This window comes from Astatotilapia calliptera, chromosome 18 (genome assembly GCF_964374335.1).
Source record: "Astatotilapia calliptera chromosome 18, fAstCal68.1, whole genome shotgun sequence".
Classification (NCBI taxonomy): domain Eukaryota; kingdom Metazoa; phylum Chordata; class Actinopteri; order Cichliformes; family Cichlidae; genus Astatotilapia; species Astatotilapia calliptera.
Window position 1 is genome coordinate 1,533,168 of NC_137439.1, and position 24,472 is coordinate 1,557,639.

Below are 24,472 nucleotides of genomic sequence, written 5' to 3' on the forward strand. Positions count from 1 at the left end.
TGAGTGTGACAGATTCTCCTTCTGTTTTAGTGACTTCAGGTTGTTGAGGAGTGATTGAGTCTCCAGCTGTTAGTCCTGGAAAAAGAAAGAAGAAAAGTAGTGAAATGCAGTCTGTATATCTGCTTAATGCAGCAGCTTCAACTAAACTTTAATCCCTGTTCTTAAACTCACCTATAATGTGAGATAGAAGCAAAAAGAGGTGCAGCAACATGTCTTTGGAGTTATTAAAGCCAGACAGACAGCACATGAACAATGTTCTTCCACTGCAGCACAATGACCAACAAATAATGTCATTGGATGAGCTCAACTTCAGTGGGCGGGGCCAGTTTAATAGCTCAGCCAATCAAATAGTTCTGTGCTTCCACAGCAGCTCTGTCTCTGTCTCTGATCTTTACTGCTTCATTTCTCTGTTGTCTTTGTCATCAGTCCAATGACACAAGAATCAGAGGTTTAACAGTGTGTGGCTCCCTCTAGTGGATGTTGTGGAGTATTCTGTTGTCTTTGCTCCAAAGGTTTTTGTACAGAGTTTTGCTGTTTCCTGTCACTGTGGGCTGCAGAGCACAGTAGTACACAGCAGAGTCAGACAGCTGAAGCTTCTGGATCTTCAGAGGAGCTGACTTTTGCTTCTCATTGATTTTTGCATCAAATCTGTTGTTGTTGAATTCTTCAGCTTTAACTGTTGTTTCTGAGACACATTTGAGCATATACTTTGGGTAACTATTTACTTCTTGCTTGTACCAGATCAGTGTAGCTGCATAACTGGTCTCATATCTACAGTCAAGTGTAACTGTGTCTCCTTCAGCAGCAATGACATCTCCTTGATCCTGGATCACTTTGTCTTCTCCTTTACACTCTGAGGAAGAACAGAACATGCAGAGGAAGAGATGGATCAATAAACATGATTAAAAACTCACCATTAATCAGACTCACACATTTATTTAAGCAGAGGAAACATGTTGATGTTTGTATCTCACCAAAGAAAAGAGCAGCAAGAATAATCCACAGCCAATGTTCCATCTGTACAACAAGGTTTAAATCAACAGGAGAAACTAGCTGATGTTCAACATTCAGTCTGAGAATTGTTCTCTTCATAGCAGCACTTATTATTGACACAATGGTTGAACACAGTGCAGAAGGAGAGCCCCGCCTACTGGATGATGTCGCCCTCTGTCTCCTCTTTGAGTCTCACTTCTCTCACTTCCTCTTCCTCCTGGTTCACAGACTGTTAGCAGCATTTGAATCACTGTGAGGAGGGAGGAGGGAGCACTTTGCACTATGTGCAAGGACAACGACCCGCAGTGTCGTGGTTCACACAAGGATGAGACATGTCATCTGACACAATTTGTCAGATGACACGTAATATTTCAATCAAGAGAATTACTAAAATTGAAGAGAATAACGTTAACACTAATGAGCGATATTTATCTGTATGACAGAATGGAGCACCAGATATTCAGATTTAATATACAAGATGCAAAATATTTCAAATTTAAATATCACAAAAATAAATTTGCAAATTTCAATACTAATGATTAACAAATACTTTAACGAATAATTTATTCTTATTAAGACTTGTGGTAAAATGTTTTCTAGCCAATCAGTACTTAGAAAGCATACAAAGATCCACACAGGTGAGAAGCCATATTTCTGTAAATCATGTGGGAAAAACTTTCGTCGAAACTATCATTTGACCATCCACATGAGAACTCACACAGGTTAGAAACCGTATCAATGTCAAACATGTAGTGAAAAGTTTTGTGCATCTTCTTCACTTAAAGATCACGCACGGCTCCACTCAGGTGAGAAGCCGTACTCTTGCAAAACATGCGGGAAAAGTTTTCGTTGCCGTAATCATTTGGTTCTCCACATGTGTGAAGCGACATCTTTGTAACACTTGTGGGGAAAGTTTTCATCACAGGAGTATTCTGATGGAGCACATGAAAATCCACATGGGTGAGATGTCACACGTCTGTAACATCTGCGGGAAAAGATTTTTAAATATAACAGGACTTAAAAAACACAAAAATCCACCCAGGTAAACAGCTGTATTCCTGCAAAACATACGGGAAAAGCTTTAATCAAAATTCTGATTTGACTAGCCACATGAGAATTCACACAGGTGAAAAGGTGTAACCGAAAAATATCTTTAGAAAAAGCAACACCTTTGAAGCCAAGTTTAACGCAAACATTAATTCATGATGGTTCAAAAGTAGAGGCTTGGCTTGAAATCATCTTCTGACCTCTCCAATGATTGTTTGACTCTTACATGTAAGGCTTTTATATTATTCAGTGAAAATATGATTAATCTTATTTTGGATTTGATGGCAGCAGCACGTCTCAAAAGCTGGGTCAGGTCTCCACTGTGCAGCGTCCGTGACCTGAAAAGAGGAGTGTTGTCCCATTCTGGTCTGATAGAGGGTTCTAGCTGCTCAGCAGTCCTGGGTCTTCTTTGGTGTATTTTTGTTTCATGATGATCCAGATGTTTCAGCTGGTGAAAGGTCTGGGTCAGTTCAACACCCAGATGTTTCTGCTATGAAGCTGTGCTGTTAGAATAGATGCAGTGTGCAGTTTAGCGTCGTCCTGCTAAAATATGAAGACCTCTGAAAAAGTCGTCTGGGTAGAGAATATGTCACCTGTAAGCACCTTTCAGTGTTGATGGTGCCTTTCCAGATGTGCCAGCTGCCAGATCCACAGGCACTGATTTATACCCAGTCTTGTTCCTGACTGGTGGCCAATTAACCTCATTAGTTGCCAAATGTTCCTCCAACTGTTTCTTTCAGTACAACGTACTCTTCCAGCTTTTTGCTGCCCAATCCTGAGATGTGTCGCTACCATTCAATTCAAAATAAGTTCAATTCAAAATTTGGAAAAATATTTTTTCAGAAAAAAAACTGACTTTAAAAATGTTTTTCTGTTTTGTTGTGAATAAAATACGGACTTATGAGATTTGCATGTTGTTTTTGTTGAAATTTTACACAAAGTCTGAGCCTTTTTGGAGTTTGGATAACGTACAACCCAGCTTTGGTTTGTAGTTCTGCTAAAGAACGGCATTGAATTGTTGAGTTGATGGTGTGATCCTAGTTTTCTATTCTGGAAAAATAAAAGTTAATACCTTTATTGTCATGGTAAGACTTTCTTTTTGGCTTCGACAGCAGCTCTGTCTCTGTCTCTGATCTTTACTGCTTCATTTCTCTGTTGTCTTTGTCATCAGTCCAATGACACAAGAATCAGAGATTTAACAGTGTGTGGCTCCCTCTAGTGGATGTTGTGGAGTATTCTGTTGTCTTTGCTCCAAAGGTTTTTGTACAGAGTTTTGCTGTTTCCTGTCACTGTGGGCCTCACAGCACAGTAGTACACAGCAGAGTCAGACACTGCAGCAGAGGAGATCTGAAGAGTCATCAGTGTTTTATCTCCACTCACATTAAAAGTGATTCCAGGAACTGGATCTGATATTTTCCTTCCTGTTCCTGTGTGAGAGATCAGGAACTCTGGTGGTTTTCCTGGATGTTGCTGATACCAGTAGAAATAATCACTTCCAGTTGCTTCCTTGGAGTATTTGTAGGACAGAGTAACAGTGCTGCGTTCTACACTGAACTCTTCTTTGTTGGTTGGAGTGAGATCTTGACAGCAAACAGCTAAAATGAGAGAAATATGCTTTATACGAATTATAAATATTGAAATATATTTATGAATCACTGGAATGAAAAGCATTTTTAAATGTACAGATATTAGCGTACCTGTTAGAATCATTATAATCAGCAGAGGATGTGTGGAGCAGCTGAACGACAGCATGTTGAATAAAGAGGGTTTGTGTGGTCTGTATGATGAACTCTGTGTACTGTGGAGTTTTTCTGTTCTGTACTTCACCTCAGCTCCTCCCACAGTCTGTGTCTCCTCTTGGTCTTTATTTCAGGTTCCTGTTACGCTTCCTCAGAATGAAATTCAAAGATCCTGACAGCATGTTAGATAGGTGGCTGCTCAGAACAAGGTGCAGCATGTGAAAGGAAACTTCTGCCTTTGGCATTTTTACAGAGATTTGGAGTTCAGCTTGTGTGGGAATGTTTCTGATTCTTCTCTGATGGTCTGAAGTTCATGTTCATCAGGTTGAACTGCCAGCGTGCTTCTGTCATCAGATTGCAATAACGTGTACTCTTGGTATCCAACACTTGTCTTCTCTACAGGACGATGCTTACATCACAGCATATGGATGTGACAGTTTAACCGTAAAGAGATAAACCTCTGTCACTCTGTTTATTTTGCTTCAGGTGCATTTTTGCACCTTCTAACTAATGAAATCTATAAATACTGTTCGTTGTTATAAGTTGTCAGTACATTAAAATTCAGCAGGTGTTGCTTTCCAGTTGCAACAGTTACTTTGTTTCTTCATGTCTGAACGTTCCTGCAGTTGGTTTGTGGTTGATGTGGATTTGCTGCTCATGTGAATCCTCCCACAGTGTTTCATTAGCAGCTGTAACCACAGTGACTCTGATAAAACAGGAATTAGCAGAATCCATCTGATATGAAGCTGTGCTTTGAATACCACTTCCCTCCTCTTTGAAGAGTAGTCAGATATCTGTGTTCAGGTTTTTGTACAGCCTCTTCTACACTTTGTATCACTGTGTTTGTAGAGCACAGTAGTAGAGAGCTGTGTCTGCCAGGGTTAGGGCTGCTATGCTCAGATTAGTTGATGTAGGTGATGTTTCTGATTCATATCGATCATCAGGGATATATTCATCACCACTGCTGTCTTTTGCCCCTTTCCAGAGTATGAACTGAGGAGCCTGAAGGTCAGAATCATGTCTGCACCAATAAAGCCAAGGATCACTAACACTCGTCTCATAGCTACATGTGAGTGTGACAGATTCTCCTTCTGTTTTAGTGACTTCAGGTTGTTGAGGAGTGATTGAGTCTCCAGCTGTTAGTCCTGGAAAAAGAAAGAAGAAAAGTAGTGAAATGCAGTCTGTATATCTGCTTAATGCAGCAGCTTCAACTAAACTTTAATCCCTGTTCTTAAACTCACCTATAATGTGAGATAGAAGCAAAAAGAGGTGCAGCAACATGTCTTTGGAGTTATTAAAGCCAGACAGACAGCACATGAACAATGTTCTTCCACTGCAGCACAATGACCAACAAATAATGTCATTGGATGAGCTCAACTTCAGTGGGCGGGGACAGTTTAATAGCTCAGCCAATCAAACAGTTTTGTGCTTCCACAGCAGCTCTGTCTCTGTCTCTGATCTTTACTGCTTCATTTCTCTGTTGTCTTTGTCATCAGTCCAATGACACAAGAATCAGAGGTTTAACAGTGTGTGGCTCCCTCTAGTGGATGTTGTGGAGTATTCTGTTGTCTTTGCTCCAAAGGTTTTTGTATAGAGTTTTGCTGTTTCCTGTCACTGTGGGCCTCACAGCACAGTAGTACACAGCAGAGTCTGTCACTGCAGCAGAGGAGATCTGAAGGTCCAGACGGTTTTTTCCAGACAGTTTTGTGGAGAATCTTGCAGCTGATTTCAGAAACTCTGACGGTCTTGAATTGTTCGTCCCTGATATGAGGATCAGGAACTCTGGAGGTTTTCCTGGATATTGTCGATACCAGAAGAAATAATCATTAATTATAATATCTCTGGATAATCTGTAGGACAGAGTGAGAGTGTTTCCTTCTACAGTGGACTCTTCATCCTTGACTGCAGTGAGTTGATCACAGCTGACACCTAAAGGAAGAGATAAATGTTGTTAAAGACGATGTTAAACTGTGAGCGCCTGTTCCAGTGATTTCTAGCAAACAGATCCTTTAAAGACATTTCTTCTTCCTGCTTTAACCGACCTGTTAGTGTGATCACAAACAAAGGAAACATGAGCCAGTAATGCAGTGACAGCATCTTCCACACACTATCTGTTCTGTATGCTTCACATACTGAATGTATCTGACAGTGGGAGTCCTTTTCTGCTCTGTGACAGTGTTGCTCCTCCTTCAGCCTCTTCCTCCTCCTTCAGCCTCTTCCTCCTCTCATATCTCTGCATGTTCAGTCTTATCTTCATTTAGCTGCAGAAAGTTGTTGCTCATTGAGTTGTGTTGTGACTTGTGCACTGAGACAGAGAGGGCAGCATTTAAAGCATTCAACAGAAAACCCTTCACCAAACTTTCAATCTTGCATTTTTTAAACATTTGTCCTGAAGCTCTCAGTGTGGCTGTTGTTCTTAAAATGTCCTTCAGCTTTAATACATTAAAACATTTTATTTAGAGACATCCTGAAAATAAGAACATTACAAACATTTCCTAAACTTTGTCTGAACCCGTCTGAAGGCTGACAGTCAGTACTGATTTTCAACCTTGTCTTTTGTACAGAGCATTTTTCAGAATCTTTTACTAACATGAGGTGAAACATTTCGAGCTTTATAGCGTCAGTTTTGATGAGAATCCACAGTCTCGATTTAACAGAATACTAGTGATGTGACGTTCTGTATCGAGGCTTCGGAGCGTGTGTCGAGTAATGGAGGGGGCGTTTCCGCGAAGCGCGTATCGAGGCTTGCTTCATTTATGGGAGGAGCTGAAAATGATGACGTCCGAAGCCTCGCTGCCCAGCTGTACCACGTGACTGGTTCATGAAGTTGTTCGAACTTTGCCGCGAGCTATGACAGCGATATAAACCCTCAGACTTCATTCAAAATGTGGGTGTTTGATGGAGAGTTGCGGTTAGTGAGAGTTTGGAGACAGTTTGGAGGTTTATGAGAGTGAGGAGAGAAAGTCAGGAGAGAATGGAGCCAGCTAAGAAGAGGAGGATGTCCTCCCCTGTGTGGGAACATTTTGATCTTATTCCTCCCAACAAGGTATGTGAATTTCTACAGAAGATGTATTGTCATGATACTGATGGTGCAATACAATTTATGTTAAGCTGTCTTGACTTTTGTACAAGGTGAAGTGTTTGCTCTGTGCCAGGGAGCTGGGATATAACAGCAACACCTCATCCATGCTTAGGCACTACAGAGCTTTGCATGAGAATAAGGGGGAACACCGATTGTGGAGCAAGACCAGGTGAGCCATCAAATGCCATGATAATATAGCATGCAGTAATGTTACTAAATGATATAACAATATTATACAATGCAATAAGTTATGTGTGTGATATTTATATTTGTGCTTTGTCTTTATTGTCTTTCCTCAGGAGAACAATCTCAAATAGATGAAGACCTGGTCAGCATGGTGATTGAGGACTCCCAGCCATTTAGCATTGTGGAGGACAAAGGATTCAAAAGATTTGTTAAATCATTAAATCCTAGCTATGTTCTCCCCACTAAAGGTTATAGAAGCAGTGAAAATTTAGTTTTTACAGAATAAAATGTGAACAGGCAGGACTGAGGCTCAAAGCCTCAGTGTGTAGCTGTCCATACCTCAACGTTACAAAAGCACAACCACTGTCCACACCCCAACCACACCTCACCTCACAGTAAATGATCATTTCCATTTCAAGCATTTCCAAATAATCATTTTCCATACTGCCAGTATAAATATACACAGTATACTGCATCACTACAATATACATGTTTTACACACTCCTTTTGTTGTTGACATTTACGGGCTGTGTGCAAAATGCCACACTCTTCAAATTCATGCCAACTAATATTTTTACGTCCAGTAGGTGTCCTGCTAGAGCAAATGAAGCTTCAAGAAGCTTTGCACTGGAGTGAACCAATTGGATGAAAAGCTTCAGTGCTTCATGAAGCTTCATCTGCCCATCACTACAGAATACCACCTACACTAGACTGATCAATGTGTGGTCGTAAGTAAAGCCTCGGTTGTGAAGTCCATCATCTCAGTCTGCTGTATGAGTCCAGAAAAATCTTCAGCTTTGACAGAAACTGTTGTACACTTTGTTATCGAGCTGCTCTCCAGGCTGATGCGTTCAGTTAGTCTGACTGATGAACTTTATAACCTGTGGATTTAAAAGCGACGCAGACATTGCGGGCTGTACAGGGCGGAACAAAAAGCAACTGTCCTCTGCAGGAAGCTTTATGTGTGACAGCAGGCGGAAGTAAGGAAAGAAAAGCCGGAAGTGTTTGTTTCCTGCGTGAGGAGTGAGCAGGGAGGCTTTTCTGTTGGAAAAGGCTTAATTTAGAGTTCTGCGTTGAATATTTTAAAAATCTGCGACACCGTCTGTGGAAGCTCACACCTGTGCGGCTGAAAGCGGAGTAATATCTCCGAGAAAGAGCGCAATTTAGCGCGGAAGCATACATCGATCGTGAGCTGAGTGTGTGAGCTGCGGCAGCAACGATGCCTTCAGTTCAGTATCTGAGAGAGTTCATCAACGAGCGACTAACTGCTGCTGCTGAACAAATATTCTTGGAGTTTGAAAAAACGATCGTCCAGTACGAGGAAGAGATCGACCGTCAGCGCAGACTGCTGGATATCACCTGGAAACCCCAAATCAAGCTGCACAGGACAGGTGAGTGTCCCTCTGAGGGAGGATCCTGATCACAGCTCTGCGGGACGTTTCTGATTGTGAGGACTTTTTGGAGATGTGAGCTAACAAAGAGCAAACAGAGGACAGGACTGCACTGCGCTTTAAAGCTTTGAAGTCAGAATATTTTCCTCTTGAGGATTTTTTAGCTGAGGAATCAGATTTGTATATAAGACCAAGCTAAGAGAGGTCTGAGGATGGATAGTGTGAGAGGCTGCACTCGTGTCACATGTAAAGATGATAGTTTCTTTAAAGTGTAGTTGACTTTATTCACCATACAAGCTTATGATTGTCTCAGGTGTCCCACAGCAGCAGGTCTGTGAGGAGGAGGAGGAGGTTCTCCCTGAGCAGCAGCTCTGGAACCAGGAGAGGAGCTCCAGTGTGGAGCAGGAGGAACCAGAAGCTCCACAGATTAAAGAGGAACAGGAGGAACTGTGCAGCAGTCAGCAGGGAGAGCAGCTGGGACTGAAGGAGGAGACGGATACCTTCATGGTGACTGCTGCTGCTGAGGAAAGTGGGTACAGTGAACTTGAACCGATGTGGGAGCAGCTCCTCTCTCACAGCTCTGCTGGAGCTGAGAGTCAGCATCAGGAAGGAAGCGGGAGCGCCGACTCAGGATCCACTAGAAATCGAAACATTAGTCACAGCAACAATGCAGATCGCCCTCCTGTGTCATACAGTCAGTGTAACAACAAAACTGGTGAAAAGTCTATAAAATGTGATGTTTGTGGAAAATCTTTTAAGTATACTTCCAGAATGAAGCGACATTATTCGATGCACACAGGTGAGAAGCCGTATTCTTGTGACATATGTGGAAAAGGTTTTTCTCAGATGGATAATTTGACTGTGCACATGAGAATCCACACGGGTGAAAAGCCGTATCCTTGTGTTGCATGTGGGAAGAACTTTACTGTAAGGAGTAATTTGTTGATCCACATGAGAATCCACACAGGCGAGAAGCCGTCTTCCTGTAAAACATGCGGGAAAATGTTCAGGTGTCACAGTCATTTGTGGCGCCACAATAAAATTCACACGTGGCAAAAGTCTTAGAGACAAACTGTCTGTGAAGCCGAGGCTGATAAATATCCATCCGAGGATTCACAGAATCTCAGAGCAGAGCTTCCAGGTTTACAAACCTTCACACTGCTCCATCACTTTATTACATGTCACACGGTGTGAGATCAGTCTAACAACAGATGTGTCAGCCTGCAGAGTCTCGTGGAGGCTTTTAAATGCTCAAGTGAAAACACGGTGAAGGTCTTTTATTTAAATTGTACTTTGGAAAAAGTCAAATTTAAAGGTCTTTTGAATGAAATATTAAGTTTGCTTTTTCTGTGTATGTTTGTACTGTCAGGCAGATTAGATCCCTGAGCTCGGCTCCAGTTAAAGGCCGAAAATCCAGCCTCCATGGGCGTCATGTAACACAGAGCTTTAACAGAGTCTTCTGTATGTATAAAGTCCAAAACCTTTGTGCCTGCTTCACTTTTATCAGATGTTTGCTCTTCTCTCTCACTCAGACACACACACACACACACACACAGGTTGAAAGGTTTAAATATTATTATTATTTCATTGCAGCAATTCTTTTTCAGTTTTATTGATTCAGAATCAGAACTGGAAACTGCATGTGAACTATGTAGAGTACGAGAGGGGGAACTGTGTTTCTAATCGAGATGATAAGAAGTCTGGTTAAAATTATACAAACTGAATTATGTTGAATAAATGTAACTAATAAAGAAACGTTTGCTGCAGAGGGAAGTAGAGAGAGAACACCAGGGTGCGGCTCGTCATCAAATGATTGGATATAATTGGATGATGACATGAGGGAAAAGTGGAGAGGACTATCAAACTCTTTCTGGTTAATGATTGGTCATTATTTCATCTGGATTTTGTTGCAGTGTACTGACTGAAAGATCCAGGATCACACATGTAGGAGCCTAAATGCATGCGCTTCAACATATAAAGAAACATTCCTGAGCTAGAAGCCAATGACATTTAGATGAGGAAGCTCCTGACCATGCACAGAGGGTTTCACCCAAAGCCCAGCACCCTGTGACTGTATGCTACGGTGTTACGGCCCTAGCAGGGCCTCCTCCTGAAGGTGCCTGTGTGGGCGTGTCCCACCACCTCTTCTGCCTGAGGTGCCACCTTTCCCTTTTGTGCAGCTGACTCTCGTCAGTAGTTAAGGAGATTTAAGCCCAGGGAAAGGTGAGCTCTGGGCCAGAGTGCCCTTAGTGTGTTTGCAGCTTGTGAGCTGCACTCTTTTTGACTTACTTTGTGCTTTATTGACTAACATTTGAGTTTCGTTTGTTTTCTTAAATGGTGATAGCGGCTTGTCTGTCTCTTTTAGTTGAGCTATTTTAATAAAACTCTTTAATTTAACCCTGTTGCCTCCTTGGCTCCTTTTTCTGACCTGGACACTTATTGTTACTTCCCCCTCACCGCCTGGACCCTTTTAGGGGAACGTAACATACGGGAAGAAAGCAGAAACCCAAGAAAAAGGAGCAAGAGGACAAACCATCATGGAAGGACAGGCCCCTGCACGGTATGTACCACCGGCAGATAGGAGGTGGCTGATACCCAGAAATCCTACCAGTGGCTGGACTGAAAGACAGCACAGAGGCACTAATCATGGCAGCACAGGAACAAGCTCTGAGCACAAGAGGCTGGGGTCTGACACAGCAGGAGAGACCCCAGGTGCAGGCTGTGTAAAGATGCTTTCTTTTGTCCTCGCTAAATTGCTTTTATAAATGATCCTGTCTGCATTTAAAGTTAAGCTGGTGTACATTACCTTTGATATCATTCAATTAGACTTATCTTCTCATATAAAACAGTGTACAGAATGACAAATGGTTTGTCTCTTTTTTACTGTAAAAGCTGAGTTTTAAAGGTTTTCATATAGGAAATCTTTACAATTTGTACAATACAGAATTTATCATCAACTAGCAACGATGTTTCCTCCTGACTGTTGATGCTGATATAAAGTGTTGGTTTGTGGTTGATGTGGATTTGCTGCTCATGTGAATCCTCCCACAGTGTTTCATTAGCAGCTGTAACCACAGTGACTCTGATAAAACAGGAATTAGCAGAATCCATCTGATATGAAGCTGTGCTTTGAATACCACTTCCCTCCTCTTTGAAGAGTAGTCAGATATCTGTGTTCAGGTTTTTGTACAGCCTCTTCTACACTTTGTATCACTGTGTTTCTAGAGCACAGTAGTAGAGAGCTGTGTCTGCCAGGGTTAGGGCTGCTATGGTCAGATTAGTTGTTGTAGGTGAGGTTTCTGAGTCATAACGTTTATCAGGAATATATTCAGCTGTCCATCCTTTTCCTTGTTTCCAGAGTATAAACTGAGGAGCCTGAAGGTCAGAATCATGTCTGTACCAGTGAAGGCGTGGGTAACTTGCATCTGTCTCATAGCTACATGTGAGTTTGACAGATTCTCCTTCTGTTTCAGTGACTTCAGGTTGTTGAGGAGTGATTGAGTCTCCAGCTGTTAGTCCTGGAAAAAGAAAGAAGAAAAGTAGTGAAATGCAGTCTGTATATCTGCTTAATGCAGCAGCTTCAACTAAACTTTAATCCCTGTTCTTAAACTCACCTATAATGTGAGATAGAAGCAAAAAGAGGTGCAGCAACATGTCTTTGGAGTTATTAAAGCCAGACAGACAGCACATGAACAATGTTCTTCCACTGCAGCACAATGACCAACAAATAATGTCATTGGATGAGCTCAACTTCAGTGGGCGGGGACAGTTTAATAGCTCAGCCAATCAAACAGTTTTGTGCTTCCACAGCAGCTCTGTCTCTGTCTCTGATCTTTACTGCTTCATTTCTCTGTTGTCTTTGTCATCAGTCCAATGACACAAGAATCAGAGGTTTAACAGTGTGTGGCTCCCTCTAGTGGATGTTGTGGAGTATTCTGTTGTCTTTGCTCCAAAGGTTTTTGTACAGAGTTTTGCTGTTTCCTGTCACTGTGGGCTGCAGAGCACAGTAGTACACAGCAGAGTCTGTCACTGCAGCAGAGGAGATCTGAAGGTCCAGACGGTTTTTTCCAGACAGTTTTGTGGAGAATCTTGCAGCTGATTTCAGAAACTCTGACGGTCTTGAATTGTTCGTCCCTGATATGAGGATCAGGAACTCTGGAGGTTTTCCTGGATATTGTCGATACCAGAAGAAATAATCATTAATTATAATATCTCTGGATAATCTGTAGGACAGAGTGAGAGTGTTTCCTTCTACAGTGGACTCTTCATCCTTGACTGCAGTGAGTTGATCACAGCTGACACCTAAAGGAAGAGATAAATGTTGTTAAAGACGATGTTAAACTGTGAGCGCCTGTTCCAGTGATTTCTAGCAAACAGATCCTTTAAAGACATTTCTTCTTCCTGCTTTAACCGACCTGTTAGTGTGATCACAAACAAAGGAAACATGAGCCAGTAATGCAGTGACAGCATCTTCCACACACTATCTGTTCTGTATGCTTCACATATTGAATGTATCTGACAGTGGGAGTCCTTTTCTGCTCTGTGACAGTGTTGCTCCTCCTTCAGCCTCTTCCTCCTCTCATATCACTATATTAGTTTTTTTTTTCTTATAAAACTTGATCTAAACCCATCTGAAGGCCTGAAGGTCACTAACAGTCAACATTGATTTCTAGCCTCATCTTTTGTGTGCATTTTTGCATTTTTCCTAACATAAAGTGAAATGTTTTGGAAATGCCTTTTAGCTTTAGTTTTTAAGATCATGGGATAAACCTAAAACACAATCTCCAAAAGAATACTGCCTACAACAGACTGCTCAATGTGTGGTTGTAAATAAAGTTCTCACTTGTAGAACTCAGCATCTCAGTCTGTTGTACGAGTCAATAAACATCTTTAGCTTTGACATAACCGGTTATAGTTGATGTTATTCTGTCAGTCTGGTAAAGTTTCGTGCAGGCTACACTGGTTAGTTTTCAGTGAAATTTACAGTGATGCTCGATGTTTGACTGCTGCAGAGCAGCTGCGGTGTTCATGGTCAATGGTAAATTACACTGAGAGCAGCAGACATCAATTTACATTAAAGATGTTGATGCTGTTTAAATTCACTTTGAATTTACCTGTTTATAACAGGTTGATAGTGTCCAGGGGTCGCAAATCAGCGACAGCTTGTGTAACATCTGTTTCTGCTCCTGGACCTGGGGGAGGATGGATGATTGTAGCTGCTCGATACTCGAGTATTCTTTATGGTTTCTTTTGCTTTATGAGGCTCCAGATGTTCTCAGCTAGTAAAACGTCTGGACTGCAGGCTGGCCAGTTCAGCACATGGACTCTACAAGTACGCTGCTGGTTCCACTGAGGCACCACCATTATCTGAGATGCAGGTGTTTGAACTCTGCGCTGATAATGAGCGGGTTGCCCCCCCCCCCCCCCCCCCCCCCCTTTAGTCTAATAACACATCCACAGTTGCCAAAAAAAAGTTCAAATTTGAAACAATGGTCCAGAGAAGATTGCTTTGCATGATGGAGCTTTAACCTGCATTTGGACACACAATCTGTAACTGTGAACAGTTTTTAATTTGTTAAAATCTAAAACCAGTCTGTCCTATATTCCGTCTCTGCTGGGATTCTGTTCTGCCGTCACTGGTAAGTGTGAGTATCATCATCTAGAAACTGAATGTCTTCTTATGGCAACTTGCGCTGATACTGAATAAGGCCCCACAGTTCACCCTGCATACCAGGCCAAACATCAAGCTATGAATATAAAAGCTTGTTAAGCACATGACTTTTCATAAAGCTGAACATCTTGGCAAACTCAAAACATCCTTGAGATGTTTGTATGAGACATTTTAAGATGAGCCTCTACCTTAAAAGTCAAATCAGAGAAATAAATGTACAAAAGTCAGAACCAACATAAGCTTTACTGTAGACTTCAAATGAAAGTTACAAGAAATATGAGGCAGAAGAAATAAAACTGCACAGAGTGTTAATGATCTGAGGTCTGAGTGTCTCTGGTATGCTTGATTATTGCCATGGTAATGGGCTTGGAGACAAGTTGGTTGCCAAGGACAGCAGCAGGGTGAGTATCCAGCTGCTCGGACATAACGGGAACCTGGCTGAAGTGGCGTCGAGCTTGTGCGTGTTTGCGTTCGATCTCGTGGATTAACGTTGTGTCGTATGTCTGAACACACAAACACACACAGGCTTAGAGAATTCATCAAGGGCAAGTCTATTTATACAGCACATTTCCAAACAGTCCCTGCTGCACAAAGTGCTTAACAATGTAAAATGCCACCAAAACAAATAAAATGTAAAACAATCAAATGTACAATTACAGTGTAAATATGTAAGCTTTGTACAAAGCTAAGAACAACATTGGAGCCAGAAACATGAGCAGGTGCTGCGCCAAAAACCATCCGTAACGGAACGAGTCAACAGCTCTGGTCTGATGGCTTCAGGCTCTGGATACATGTCAAACCGCAAAACGTGTAATAGGCACGCCGTCCATCGTGTCCATTTCACACTTTACCTCTCCAAAACATGAAATGGACACGTATGCAGAAGTTGCATTACCAGCAGGGCGAGATAATATATAATATATTTAAAGCCAAGAAGTCGGTAATGAGCAAAAAGTGCCAATAAGTACATTCCAAGGTCCTAAATCGTCAGAATCGATTAAGCTAGGGACTAATATGTATTTACATGTAAATGTGTTGCTGTCTGTTTAAATTTTCATGTTGGCTGGAAATAAAATATCTCCCTCTGTTGCTGTTACTGCAACTTGCTGTAACTTCTGCATGCGTGAACACTTCACGTTTTGGACGGGCAAAGCGTGAAATGTAGGCGGTGGACTGGACGTGGTAGCATTAAGGAGGTCGATTCAGAAGTGAAACAGAGTCAGAGTTCCTTCTAGTGGAAGCTGAGAGGGGCTGTCCTAATACGGACTTTCTCTCAACAAAAGATAAATTGATATTGTTCAGACATGTACAGACCGTGTGGACGTCCTCCACCTCTAAGTGAGCTGAGGTCTCTTCTTTGGACAGCAGAATGCAGTTCCAGGGGCTCCAGTCCTTCTGACGATCCCACCGAACAAACGCCAGGTTGTAGAGATCGATGTTGGCGCTGAGGGCCGACCGGGACGCCCACACTGCTTCCACCAAGTACTGCATGTCTTGCACCTGAAACGATGAAGATGGCAGACTTCTGTAGACAAAAGAGTGAAATCAGTGGAGCTGTTCATTATACACAATGAAAGCAGTTCACCTTCAGCAGGAAGGGGATCTTAGCTTCTGCGTTGAGCCTCTGCTCGTCGGCTCTCAGCCTCATCAGGATGCTTTTGTAAAAGGTGAAGTCATGGCGAGATCTGGCTATGTTGTTGAGTCTGGCGCACTGGCGGCACTGGCGGTTCGGACTGCCGCTGGCCGACATAATGAAGTCCGTGAGGCGCAGGTAACGATGACAGTATTGGCAGAGTATCATGTCATTCTTCAGCTGGGAAGGATTCTGGGGAACCTGGGGCAGATTTTTAATTTTACATATGAAATCATATTTGAGATTGTGCCAAACATGTGAGATGAGGAGGGATGGTCGCTCACCTTCAGCAGCTTGGCCACCTCAGGGTTGAAAGCTGGAGTTTTGATGTACTGAAGTAACAGAGTACAGATCCTCTTCCTCAGGCCCTCCAACTTGGCTGATTTGACCCCTCGAGTCATCAGGTCTACCTCCCTGTCAACCAAATCCACGATGTCCCGGGTCAGCGCACACTCCTGCTCCTGTCCAATGAGCATGGAAGAAAGAAAATTTCAGCGCAACCGCACTGCTCATGTAAAACAGATATTTACGGTATTTTGATGTACGTACGTATCTCCAGGTCAGTAAAGTTGATGTGTCAAATTATGAACAAGGCAACACAAAGCACAGACTTTTATTCTGAAGGGCACTACTTGTCTGAGCTTCATATCGTGAGCTTCATATATTTGGCATTTTAATAATAATAATGGATTGGATTTATATAGCGCTTTTCAAGGCACCCAAAAGCACTTTACAACGCCACTCTCGCATTCACACACTGGTGGAGGCAGCTACAGTTGTAGCCACAGCTGCCCTGGGGCAGACTGACAGAAGCGAGGCTGCCATATCGCACCATCACCAGTAGGCGGTAGGGGAAAGTGTCTTGCCCAAGGACACAGCGACCAGGACAGAGAGCCCGGGGATCGAACCGGCGACCTTCCGGTTACAGATACGCTTCCCAACCCCCTGAGCCATGGTCGCAGTAAATAGTTTTCTGTTGAATGTGTACACTTCTGTAATAGTCAATGTTTTGGTTATGAAAAGGTTGTTTTATTCTAAAAATAACACTTTTGACCAAGAAGTGAAACTCATGAGATTCAGAGTGACACAGTGAAACATTCAAAGGGGAAAAAACTGAAGCTCCCAGAGGAATGAACCCAGTAACCTCTCACCGTGCAGGCAGTGGTCCTAACCACTGAGCCTCAGGACTCATTTATGCTATGAACCGTGCGCGATTCACTTCCACTTATCTTTGATAAAAACATAACAGCATGAGCAGCTGACCAACTGCTACAAGGCTGAAATGTTGTGTCTCAGTCTGACCTGTTTGTGCTCAGCGAGTCCCTGCTTTCCTGTCCCCTCCCCATGACTACGTTACTGAATAAGGCAAAAGGCCCCAAAATAATATAAATAATAACAGGACGACATCAGAGTACCGTTAGCTGTGAAAGAACTGTGTGTGTTTTACCTTGACAGTGTGTTTCAGTGTCATGAGGAAGTGGAGCCTCTGCTCCTGGCTGACGGTGGTCAGGCTGATGCTGTTGTACAGATCTCGCAGCTCTCGGGCTCTGATGGTGTTCTGAGTTTCAATCTCAATCAGACGACCGTCCGCTGCTCGCCTTTGATGAGGAGACGCAGACTGGAGCAGATACAGCACAGTGTCAGTACCTGTGAGACCGAACGCTCCTCTGAAGTTTGCTCTGAGCATCCCACAGTCACCCCAGCGTTTACGGAGAAACCAGAGACTGTATATAAAAGATGGCTGTAGCCACCAAGGTCTCACCCAAGTCCTGTTTTAAAGTTGAGTGTTTCTGTGATCACCGTGTGGGTGGGGATCTGACTCGAAACTAAGGGACCCTCTATTTTCACAAACCATCCTATTTTGGCAAAACGTCCTACCGTAAGTACTTTATGCACATTTCTGCTGTCACAGAGTAATTCCAGCAAATTTACGCAGGTATGACGGTTTGCCACTTCACGTTGCCCATCAGAGTATGCTGTAGCCCATAATCATAAAGCCAGGACGCTTTGCCACTTCATTTTACCCGTTAAAGTATGTTTCTAGCTCATATTCACAAGGGTAGGGCAGTTCGCCACTTAATTTCGTGTTGTGCGCATGTGTAGAAACAACGGGTAGGATGGTTTGTCAGGTAGGATGGATTCCCAGAACACCCTCCACTCTTGGACAGTCACTAAGGAAAGAGTGCAAGGTCTCTCCGATTCCAACGAGGATACGTTAAATAAAGACTGATCAGGAAAGTCTTTCCTAATCAAGTGAGCCAAACGAGTCATTTCTTTAAACTCCTGCAGAACTAAACTGTTTTTTTTTTACAAGCAGAGGAGTCGCCCTCTGCTGGCCATCAGAAAGAATGCAAGATCAGGTTTTCAAACTTAGAAGCTATGCCTCATAACACATGTCAGTACAGCATAAAATATTAGATCTGTGGCCAAAAATTTGCTTTACATTATGTAAAGAAAGCTGAGATTCTTCCGGCACACTTTTAGATTCTGGTTGCGATCGATGATTCACAACGAACAACAAGCTTATTGTCACATTTGGTGTGAAACACCATAAGAAACCCAAACATTACTGACAGCATTAGGATCTCTTTGGAACATCGTGCTACGAAAGCATGTGATGAGAGTGCTTGTAAGTGTAGCAAGCAGCTTTGCACTGACTGAAGTGCCGTGAATAAGAATGAAACAGGCTCCACCTTGTATTAAACATCTTCTAACGAGCACCGCAACAAACTGAAGGTGCGTAAAATCCAAATCAAATTAAGATGATGTGACTACACACATAACCATGGTTCTCTTTTTGTGTTTACTGATGACTTTCATTTGCATATAAAAGATAAATTATGAAATTGGGTTGAGAGCTGGAGTAGAGTAGGTGGAGCGACCTCTGACCTTGTCCAGGAAGTTCCTGACAGCTTTGTCGTAGTTGTCGCTGTGAACGGCGATGTGATGGCGTCCGATAGCAGCAATGAGATCCATCTCCTGGTCCAGCAGCGCGCAGAGAGCTGCTTTCCTCTCAGCTCCTCGCAGGGACGAGCTGATCCTCTGCTCCTCCTCGTTCCTCCACTCTGAGACACACAAAGTCAAATACGTAACTGCTCTGCTGCATTCACAGACATAAAGCGGGGAACTCCTCCTGCCCCTAAAGCCTACTCTCCAGAGCTTGGTACAGCAGGTTGAAGTCCTCCTGCCTCTTCGGATTCAGCCAGCGGTTTCGGCGGTCTCTCAGCTGCTCCTCTTTCTCCTTGTTCCTCCTCCTTTCCTGCATCTCCAGCCAGGCCAGCCGCCGGGCTCGCTCCTTCCGCAGGTGCTCCACCGCCTGCTGGGCCAACCAGCGCCGAGCAAACGTCTGCAGACGGATCACCTGGGTGTGTGACGGGTCATATACTTAGTCCCACTAAATGTATTTTTTATATTTAGTGGGACTGAATTGACTGCGTATATGATAACTACACACACAAACTGCTCTTCATCTTCTGTGATGCAGAACGAGACTGAAGACATCGAAACCATTTCAAACACCAAAAATCTGAAAGTTCAAACACCGTGAATCCCCGAGATGAAGAAGCAGAGCAAGACTTCACTGTAACACAGAGGGCCAGCAGCCTGAAGCCTCAGAAATCTGAGCATGTGTTCCCACCATAAAGCATGCTGAGCTCTAACAGCGCAGCATTGCTGGTCACATTTCTATTCAGAAGCCAAGGCAACACTGAATCATCACTCGCACTATGAAGCTCAAATGTGTTATTTCCTAGTTTTGATATCTTCAGTTTTGTTCTACAGAGCTGGAAACAGCATGAAAGAGCAGGTGTGTCCAAACACTTGGTACAGCAGGTACTCAGAAACACTGCATTGCAACCACACACGCTCAGTGTACACTCACAGCTCTCAGCCTCCGGTCGTGGTGCTCATCAGCAGTGGTGTATGTCCCTGGAGTCACCAACCTGTCGTTCATGCAGGAGACGTAGCAGCTGATGCCAGTCATCTGGGTGGAGGCACTGACTGGACACTGCTGAGCCTGAGACTTCAGCTCTACTGTCTGAAACAGAGAAAACAAACTAAATCAGGGGCTGACTGGCTTTAAGAGCAACATCTTTAAACATGTAGACAAAGTTAATACCAAAAAATGTGAAAGTTGTGTGAGGAGCTTCCGGCCTGCAGACAGACCTCGTGACTTTGTTTTGTTTGACTCGGCTGGGTTTTGTTTCAGTGTGGTTAATGGAAGGTTTTTAATAAATAATAAGATTACTGTAATGTTAATCTCATTGACATTGGGTGTAATAGTACTCGAGTAGTAACTAAAACTGAATTCAAACTGAAATTAAGTAAGTATTGACTGTGATGGGATAAATGAAAGGAATAAGAAAAGATCCCCTGTGAGGTAAAACTGACAGAAAGCTGCAGCACTGACCATATAAAACCTCGAGTGTGGAGAGTTTAAGAGATTTTAACCAAAAAAAGTAGATGAATGTTTAAATGAGCACATCAGCTGAGCGCTGTAATCCTCAGAGGTGTTTGTCTCTGTTGGTCCAGGGAGCTCATTACACTCGCTGCTTATCTCTAGAATTACATTGTTTAATTTGAACATGAAGTCTGGGCGTCCTGTGCCGATCTTTTTCATTATTTATGTAAAGACTTATTTAGTCCCAGTTTTGACTCTGATATAAACTGTGGTGCTTTTGAAGCTGTTTTCTGTACCTGTGTGTCGCGGCTGAAGACCGCCACTCCTCTATCGGGTCTCCTCTTGGGCAGCGTCTGGACTGCGGCGTGATGGTACTCCAGCCCCGTCAGCCGATGCCTGTAGCCACCGAGGAAGGCTTTCTGATGGCGTGGGCGCTCAATCTCCACCACCACCTCCTGAAGCACCCCCCCATCTGAGAGACAATGACTGAAGGTTTTTCAAAGACGGCATATCTTTGTATGGAAATCTTTAGCTTGGCACCAGGATTAAACCAGGTCTGGCAAACTTGTTTAGCTAAAAGTCGGTTCAAATGAATGCACGTCACATTATGAGGATTCTCTCTTATCCTTATCTTTACAGTGTTATTTCCTATGGAGTCTTGTAGTTTTATATAAATCAGATGTAACTCGTGATTTCTTAGTGCTTTCATGTCTAATGGAAGCACTTTGTGTATACGGACAGGTAGCAGCTTGTGTATTCGTACCTGCTTCAACTTGGACGGTGATAACATCGGGCATGCTGTCGTGCTCTAGGGGGCGAACAGGGCGGAGTGGGTGGAAGCTTGGGTCAGTGGAGCTCATTTCCATCCGGGTGGAGCTGTGAGGCCTGACGCCGAGCTCCATCAGACTCTTGTGTTCCTCCACCGCTCTGCCTAAAAACACACTGACCCGTTAATCTGTATCCACACAGGCAGCAGCTCGCAGCGACTTGGTGACCAAACATCATAGGAAATGAAAAAAACACTCCTCTCAACTTGAAGGCAAATAACTGAAGCAACTACCAGTCAGGATACTAGTGACTGTTATATGGCAGGACAGTAAAGACTTTGTAGGGTTATCTAGACAACTGACACCTATGTCCACTAGTCGTCATCTTCAAAGTGCGACTCTGTAGAAAAACTTGTGGAAGTAAGGCAAGTTTATTTATAGAGCACAATTCAACAACAAGGTGATTCAAAGTGCTTCACAGAGACATTAAAAACAAAAACAAATAAAAAGCAGGATTTAAAATTGATTAAAACAAGCAAAAGATAAAATCAGTAGTTAAATGTAAGTTTTGAAGTTTAATCTTAAAAGTGTGGATTTGGTGCTTTATTCAAATGCAGCTGAGAACAGGTGAGTCTTCAACCTGGATTTAAATAAACTGAGTGTTTCAGCTGATCTGAGGCTTTCTGGGAGTTTGTTCCAGATATAAGGAGCATAAAAGCTGAATGCAGCTTCTCCGTGTCTGGTTCTGACTCTGGGAACTGATAAAAGACCGGATCCAGATGAGCTGAGGGATCTGGATGGTTCATACTGGGTCAGGAGAAAGAAACGAACCGTCCAGAGAGATCTGAAGCACGTCTGCTGGGACTCGGAGCTCTGAGGCGAGGTGACGCTTCAGCTCGTGAATGCTGAGCTCGATAGCAAACGCCACCGTCATCACGTGGCCCTCCGGCACCAGCACCACCTTGACTGCAACCACACACAGAGACACAGAGGTGCTATCGAGTCTGGCCGTGCTCAGTCACAATCCAGACAAACAGCATTTCAGTATTTCTCCCCTCCAGTGTAATAAAACCTTTGATGTGAGTTGCGCCACACGAGTCTCTGCTGCTGTGAAAAAGGTCACATTCTCTTTATTCCTGAGTATTTATCCGAACACTGTCAGGAGCTCCAGCCCACCTGGACTCACCTGAAGCCGAGCTGCCGGACCTCACCTCCTCTCCTCCCGGCTCCCCGCCGTCCTCCTCCGCGGTGTCTCCGCCTGGCTCTGTGTTTGTTTCTTTCTGCTCTTGGTTTCCTCTTTGCGCCGACATGACAGATTTCAGTGACTGAACTAAACTACAGCTCCTGTTATGATTGAAAATGATACAAAAGCCTTTCAAACGTCAGGTTTGAAGACCGGGCGCGTTGCGCTTTTCTGTATTTAACGACATGCGCGTCAACCTGCATTAACTGGTTTCCACGCAAAAGCAGTGTTTACATGTTGCTATAGCAACGACTAGCAGTCACTTCCTGTTGGAAGCAGAGTCAGAGGATTTTGTCCCTCTCATTGGCGCGTGTTTGGGTCAGATAAAAAAAGAGTACACCACAAACTTCACTGAAATGAAACCTCATTAAAATAAAAATCTGAAACTATTGTCTAAGAAAATGATCATTCACGTCAATCACAATGACTCCTGGTTGTCAATCACAGACCACTAAAACGAATAGAATAGAATAGAATAATCTTTTAATTGTTTGGTTGTAACAGCAGGAGAACCCCCCCCACCCCCACCCCCCCCCGAACCAAACACATTTACAAACAAACAGCACACAGAACAGAAACAAACACAATGTATTATTTACATCATGGACAAGAGTTACCCAAAACAGAGTACTGTACAGAACCAGAATCAGAATCGTGTTTATTGGCCAAGTATATGTGCAGACACATACAGGGAATTTGGTTCCGGTAGATGGTGGCTCTCAAGCACAGCAATGTAAATCACACACACACACACACACACACAAACACACACACACACACACACACACACACACACACACACACACACACGTGTCTATATACACATTACACATACGTACACAAAGCTGTGTAAACCAACTATAAATAACGAATCTAAACTTATATACATAAAATACAGAAATGGATGAGGTGGAATGAATACTACAAAATGTACATAAGGTGCAGCTGCAGTCTGGCAGTGGGAGCAGTGTGACAGGTCAACTGTTAAGAAGGGAGATGGCGAGGGGAAAGAAACTGTTCCTGTGTCGGGTGGTCCTGGTCTGCAGGCTTCTGTACCGTCTGCCAGAGGGCAGCAGATCAAAAAGTCTGTGTGCAGGGTGTGAGGGGTCTGTGATGATGTTCCCTGCCCGTTTCCTGGTTCTTGAGAGGTACAGATCCTGGATGGAGGGCAGGGGGGCGCCGATGATCCTTTCTGCTGCCCGTACAGTCCGCTGCAGTCTGCTCCTGTCCTGTTTAGTGGCTGCTCCATACCAGACTGTGATGGAGGAGCACAGGACAGACTCAATGACCGCAGTGTAGAACTGGATCAGCAGCTCCTGTGGGAGACTGTACTTCCCCAGTTGTCTCAGGAAGTACATCCTCTGCTGGGTCTTTTTGAGGATGGAGTTGATGTTGGTCTCCCACTTCAGGTCCTGGGAGATGGTTGTACCCAGGAACTTGAAGGTCTTCACAGTTGACACAGGGCTGTCTGATATGGTGAGGGGGAGCAGAGTTGAGGGATGTCTCCTGAAGTCCACTGTCATCTCTACAGTCTTAAGAGTGTTCAGCTCCAGATTGTGCTGACTGCACCAGAGTACCAGCTGCTCAACTTCCTGCCGGTATGCAGACTCATCACCATCTTGAATGAGGCCGATGACGGTGGTGTCATCTGCAAACTTTAGGAGTTTGACAGCAGAGTTATTGGAGGTGCAGTCGTTAGTGTAGAGGGAGAACAGTAGTGGTGAGAGGACACATCCTTGAGGGGCACCAATACTGAGGGACTGGGTTTCAGAGGTGATCTCCCCCAGCCTCACTTGTTGCTTTCTGTCTGTCAGGAAGCTGGCGATCCACTGACAGGTATCTGGTGACACGCTGAGCTGGGAGAGTTTGGGGGAAAGAAGTTCAGGCACAATGGTGTTAAAAGCCGAACTAAAGTCCACAAACGGGACCCTGGCATAAGTTCCCGGGCAGTCAAGGTGTTGCAGGATGTAATGCAGCCCCATGTTCACTGCACCATCCACCGACCTGTTTGCCCGGTAGGCAAACTGCAGAGGGTCCAGCTGGTGGCCTGTAATGTCTTTCAGATATTACAGTACAGTTATTAAAGTTACATAAAATTAAATACAGATAAGAGGCGAACCCAGGTTGCAGTGTGAATCAGTTGAAGCGCTGATGTAAACCTCTCTGTTGGGAACAGTTCTGATTGTGCAGTCTGGCAGCTGCAGGGAGGAAGGACCTGCTGAATCACTTCTTCATCCATTGAGGACGCAGCAGTTTGTCACTGAAGGAGCTCTGTAGTTCAGCAACATTTACATGCATGGGGTGGGAGACTCTGTCCATCA

General features: G+C 43.7%; 2 protein-coding genes and 1 long non-coding RNA gene across 4 annotated transcripts; 1 reads left to right on the forward strand and 2 right to left on the reverse strand.

Moving 5' to 3' along the window:
- Positions 1–714: 714 nt before the first annotated feature.
- Positions 715–4,896, reverse strand: LOC145421730 (uncharacterized). Its single transcript, XR_013903093.1, has 3 exons — positions 3,738–4,896; positions 975–3,635; positions 715–853 (listed from the first exon to the last, which is right to left on the reverse strand). It is a non-coding gene; the product is annotated as an uncharacterized LOC145421730 (long non-coding RNA).
- Positions 4,897–7,778: 2,882 nt separating this feature from the next.
- LOC113010314 (uncharacterized) lies at positions 7,779–10,835 on the forward strand. 2 transcript variants are annotated; one of them, XM_080292413.1, is made up of 3 exons: positions 7,779–8,438; positions 8,752–9,237; positions 9,808–10,835. In XM_080292413.1, exons 1-3 carry the CDS (start codon positions 8,267–8,269, stop codon positions 9,822–9,824), a joined length of 675 nt encoding a protein of 224 aa, XP_080148539.1. In that variant the 5' UTR covers positions 7,779–8,266; the 3' UTR covers positions 9,825–10,835. The 2 variants fall into 2 exon arrangements, with proteins under 2 accessions (XP_080148539.1, XP_026005131.1); XM_026149346.2 differs by having other exon boundaries at positions 7,785–8,438; positions 8,752–10,835.
- Positions 10,836–14,333: 3,498 nt separating this feature from the next.
- iqub (IQ motif and ubiquitin domain containing) lies at positions 14,334–22,378 on the reverse strand. The gene is made up of 12 exons (XM_026149194.2): positions 22,095–22,378; positions 21,740–21,874; positions 20,905–21,072; positions 20,438–20,613; positions 19,623–19,778; positions 18,893–19,103; positions 18,632–18,807; positions 17,190–17,360; positions 16,027–16,203; positions 15,695–15,943; positions 15,424–15,609; positions 14,334–14,612 (listed from the first exon to the last, which is right to left on the reverse strand). The coding sequence occupies exons 1-12, from the start codon at positions 22,216–22,218 to the stop codon at positions 14,418–14,420; spliced, it is 2,124 nt and encodes a 707-aa protein (XP_026004979.2). The 5' UTR covers positions 22,219–22,378; the 3' UTR covers positions 14,334–14,417.
- Positions 22,379–24,472: the final 2,094 nt, after the last annotated feature.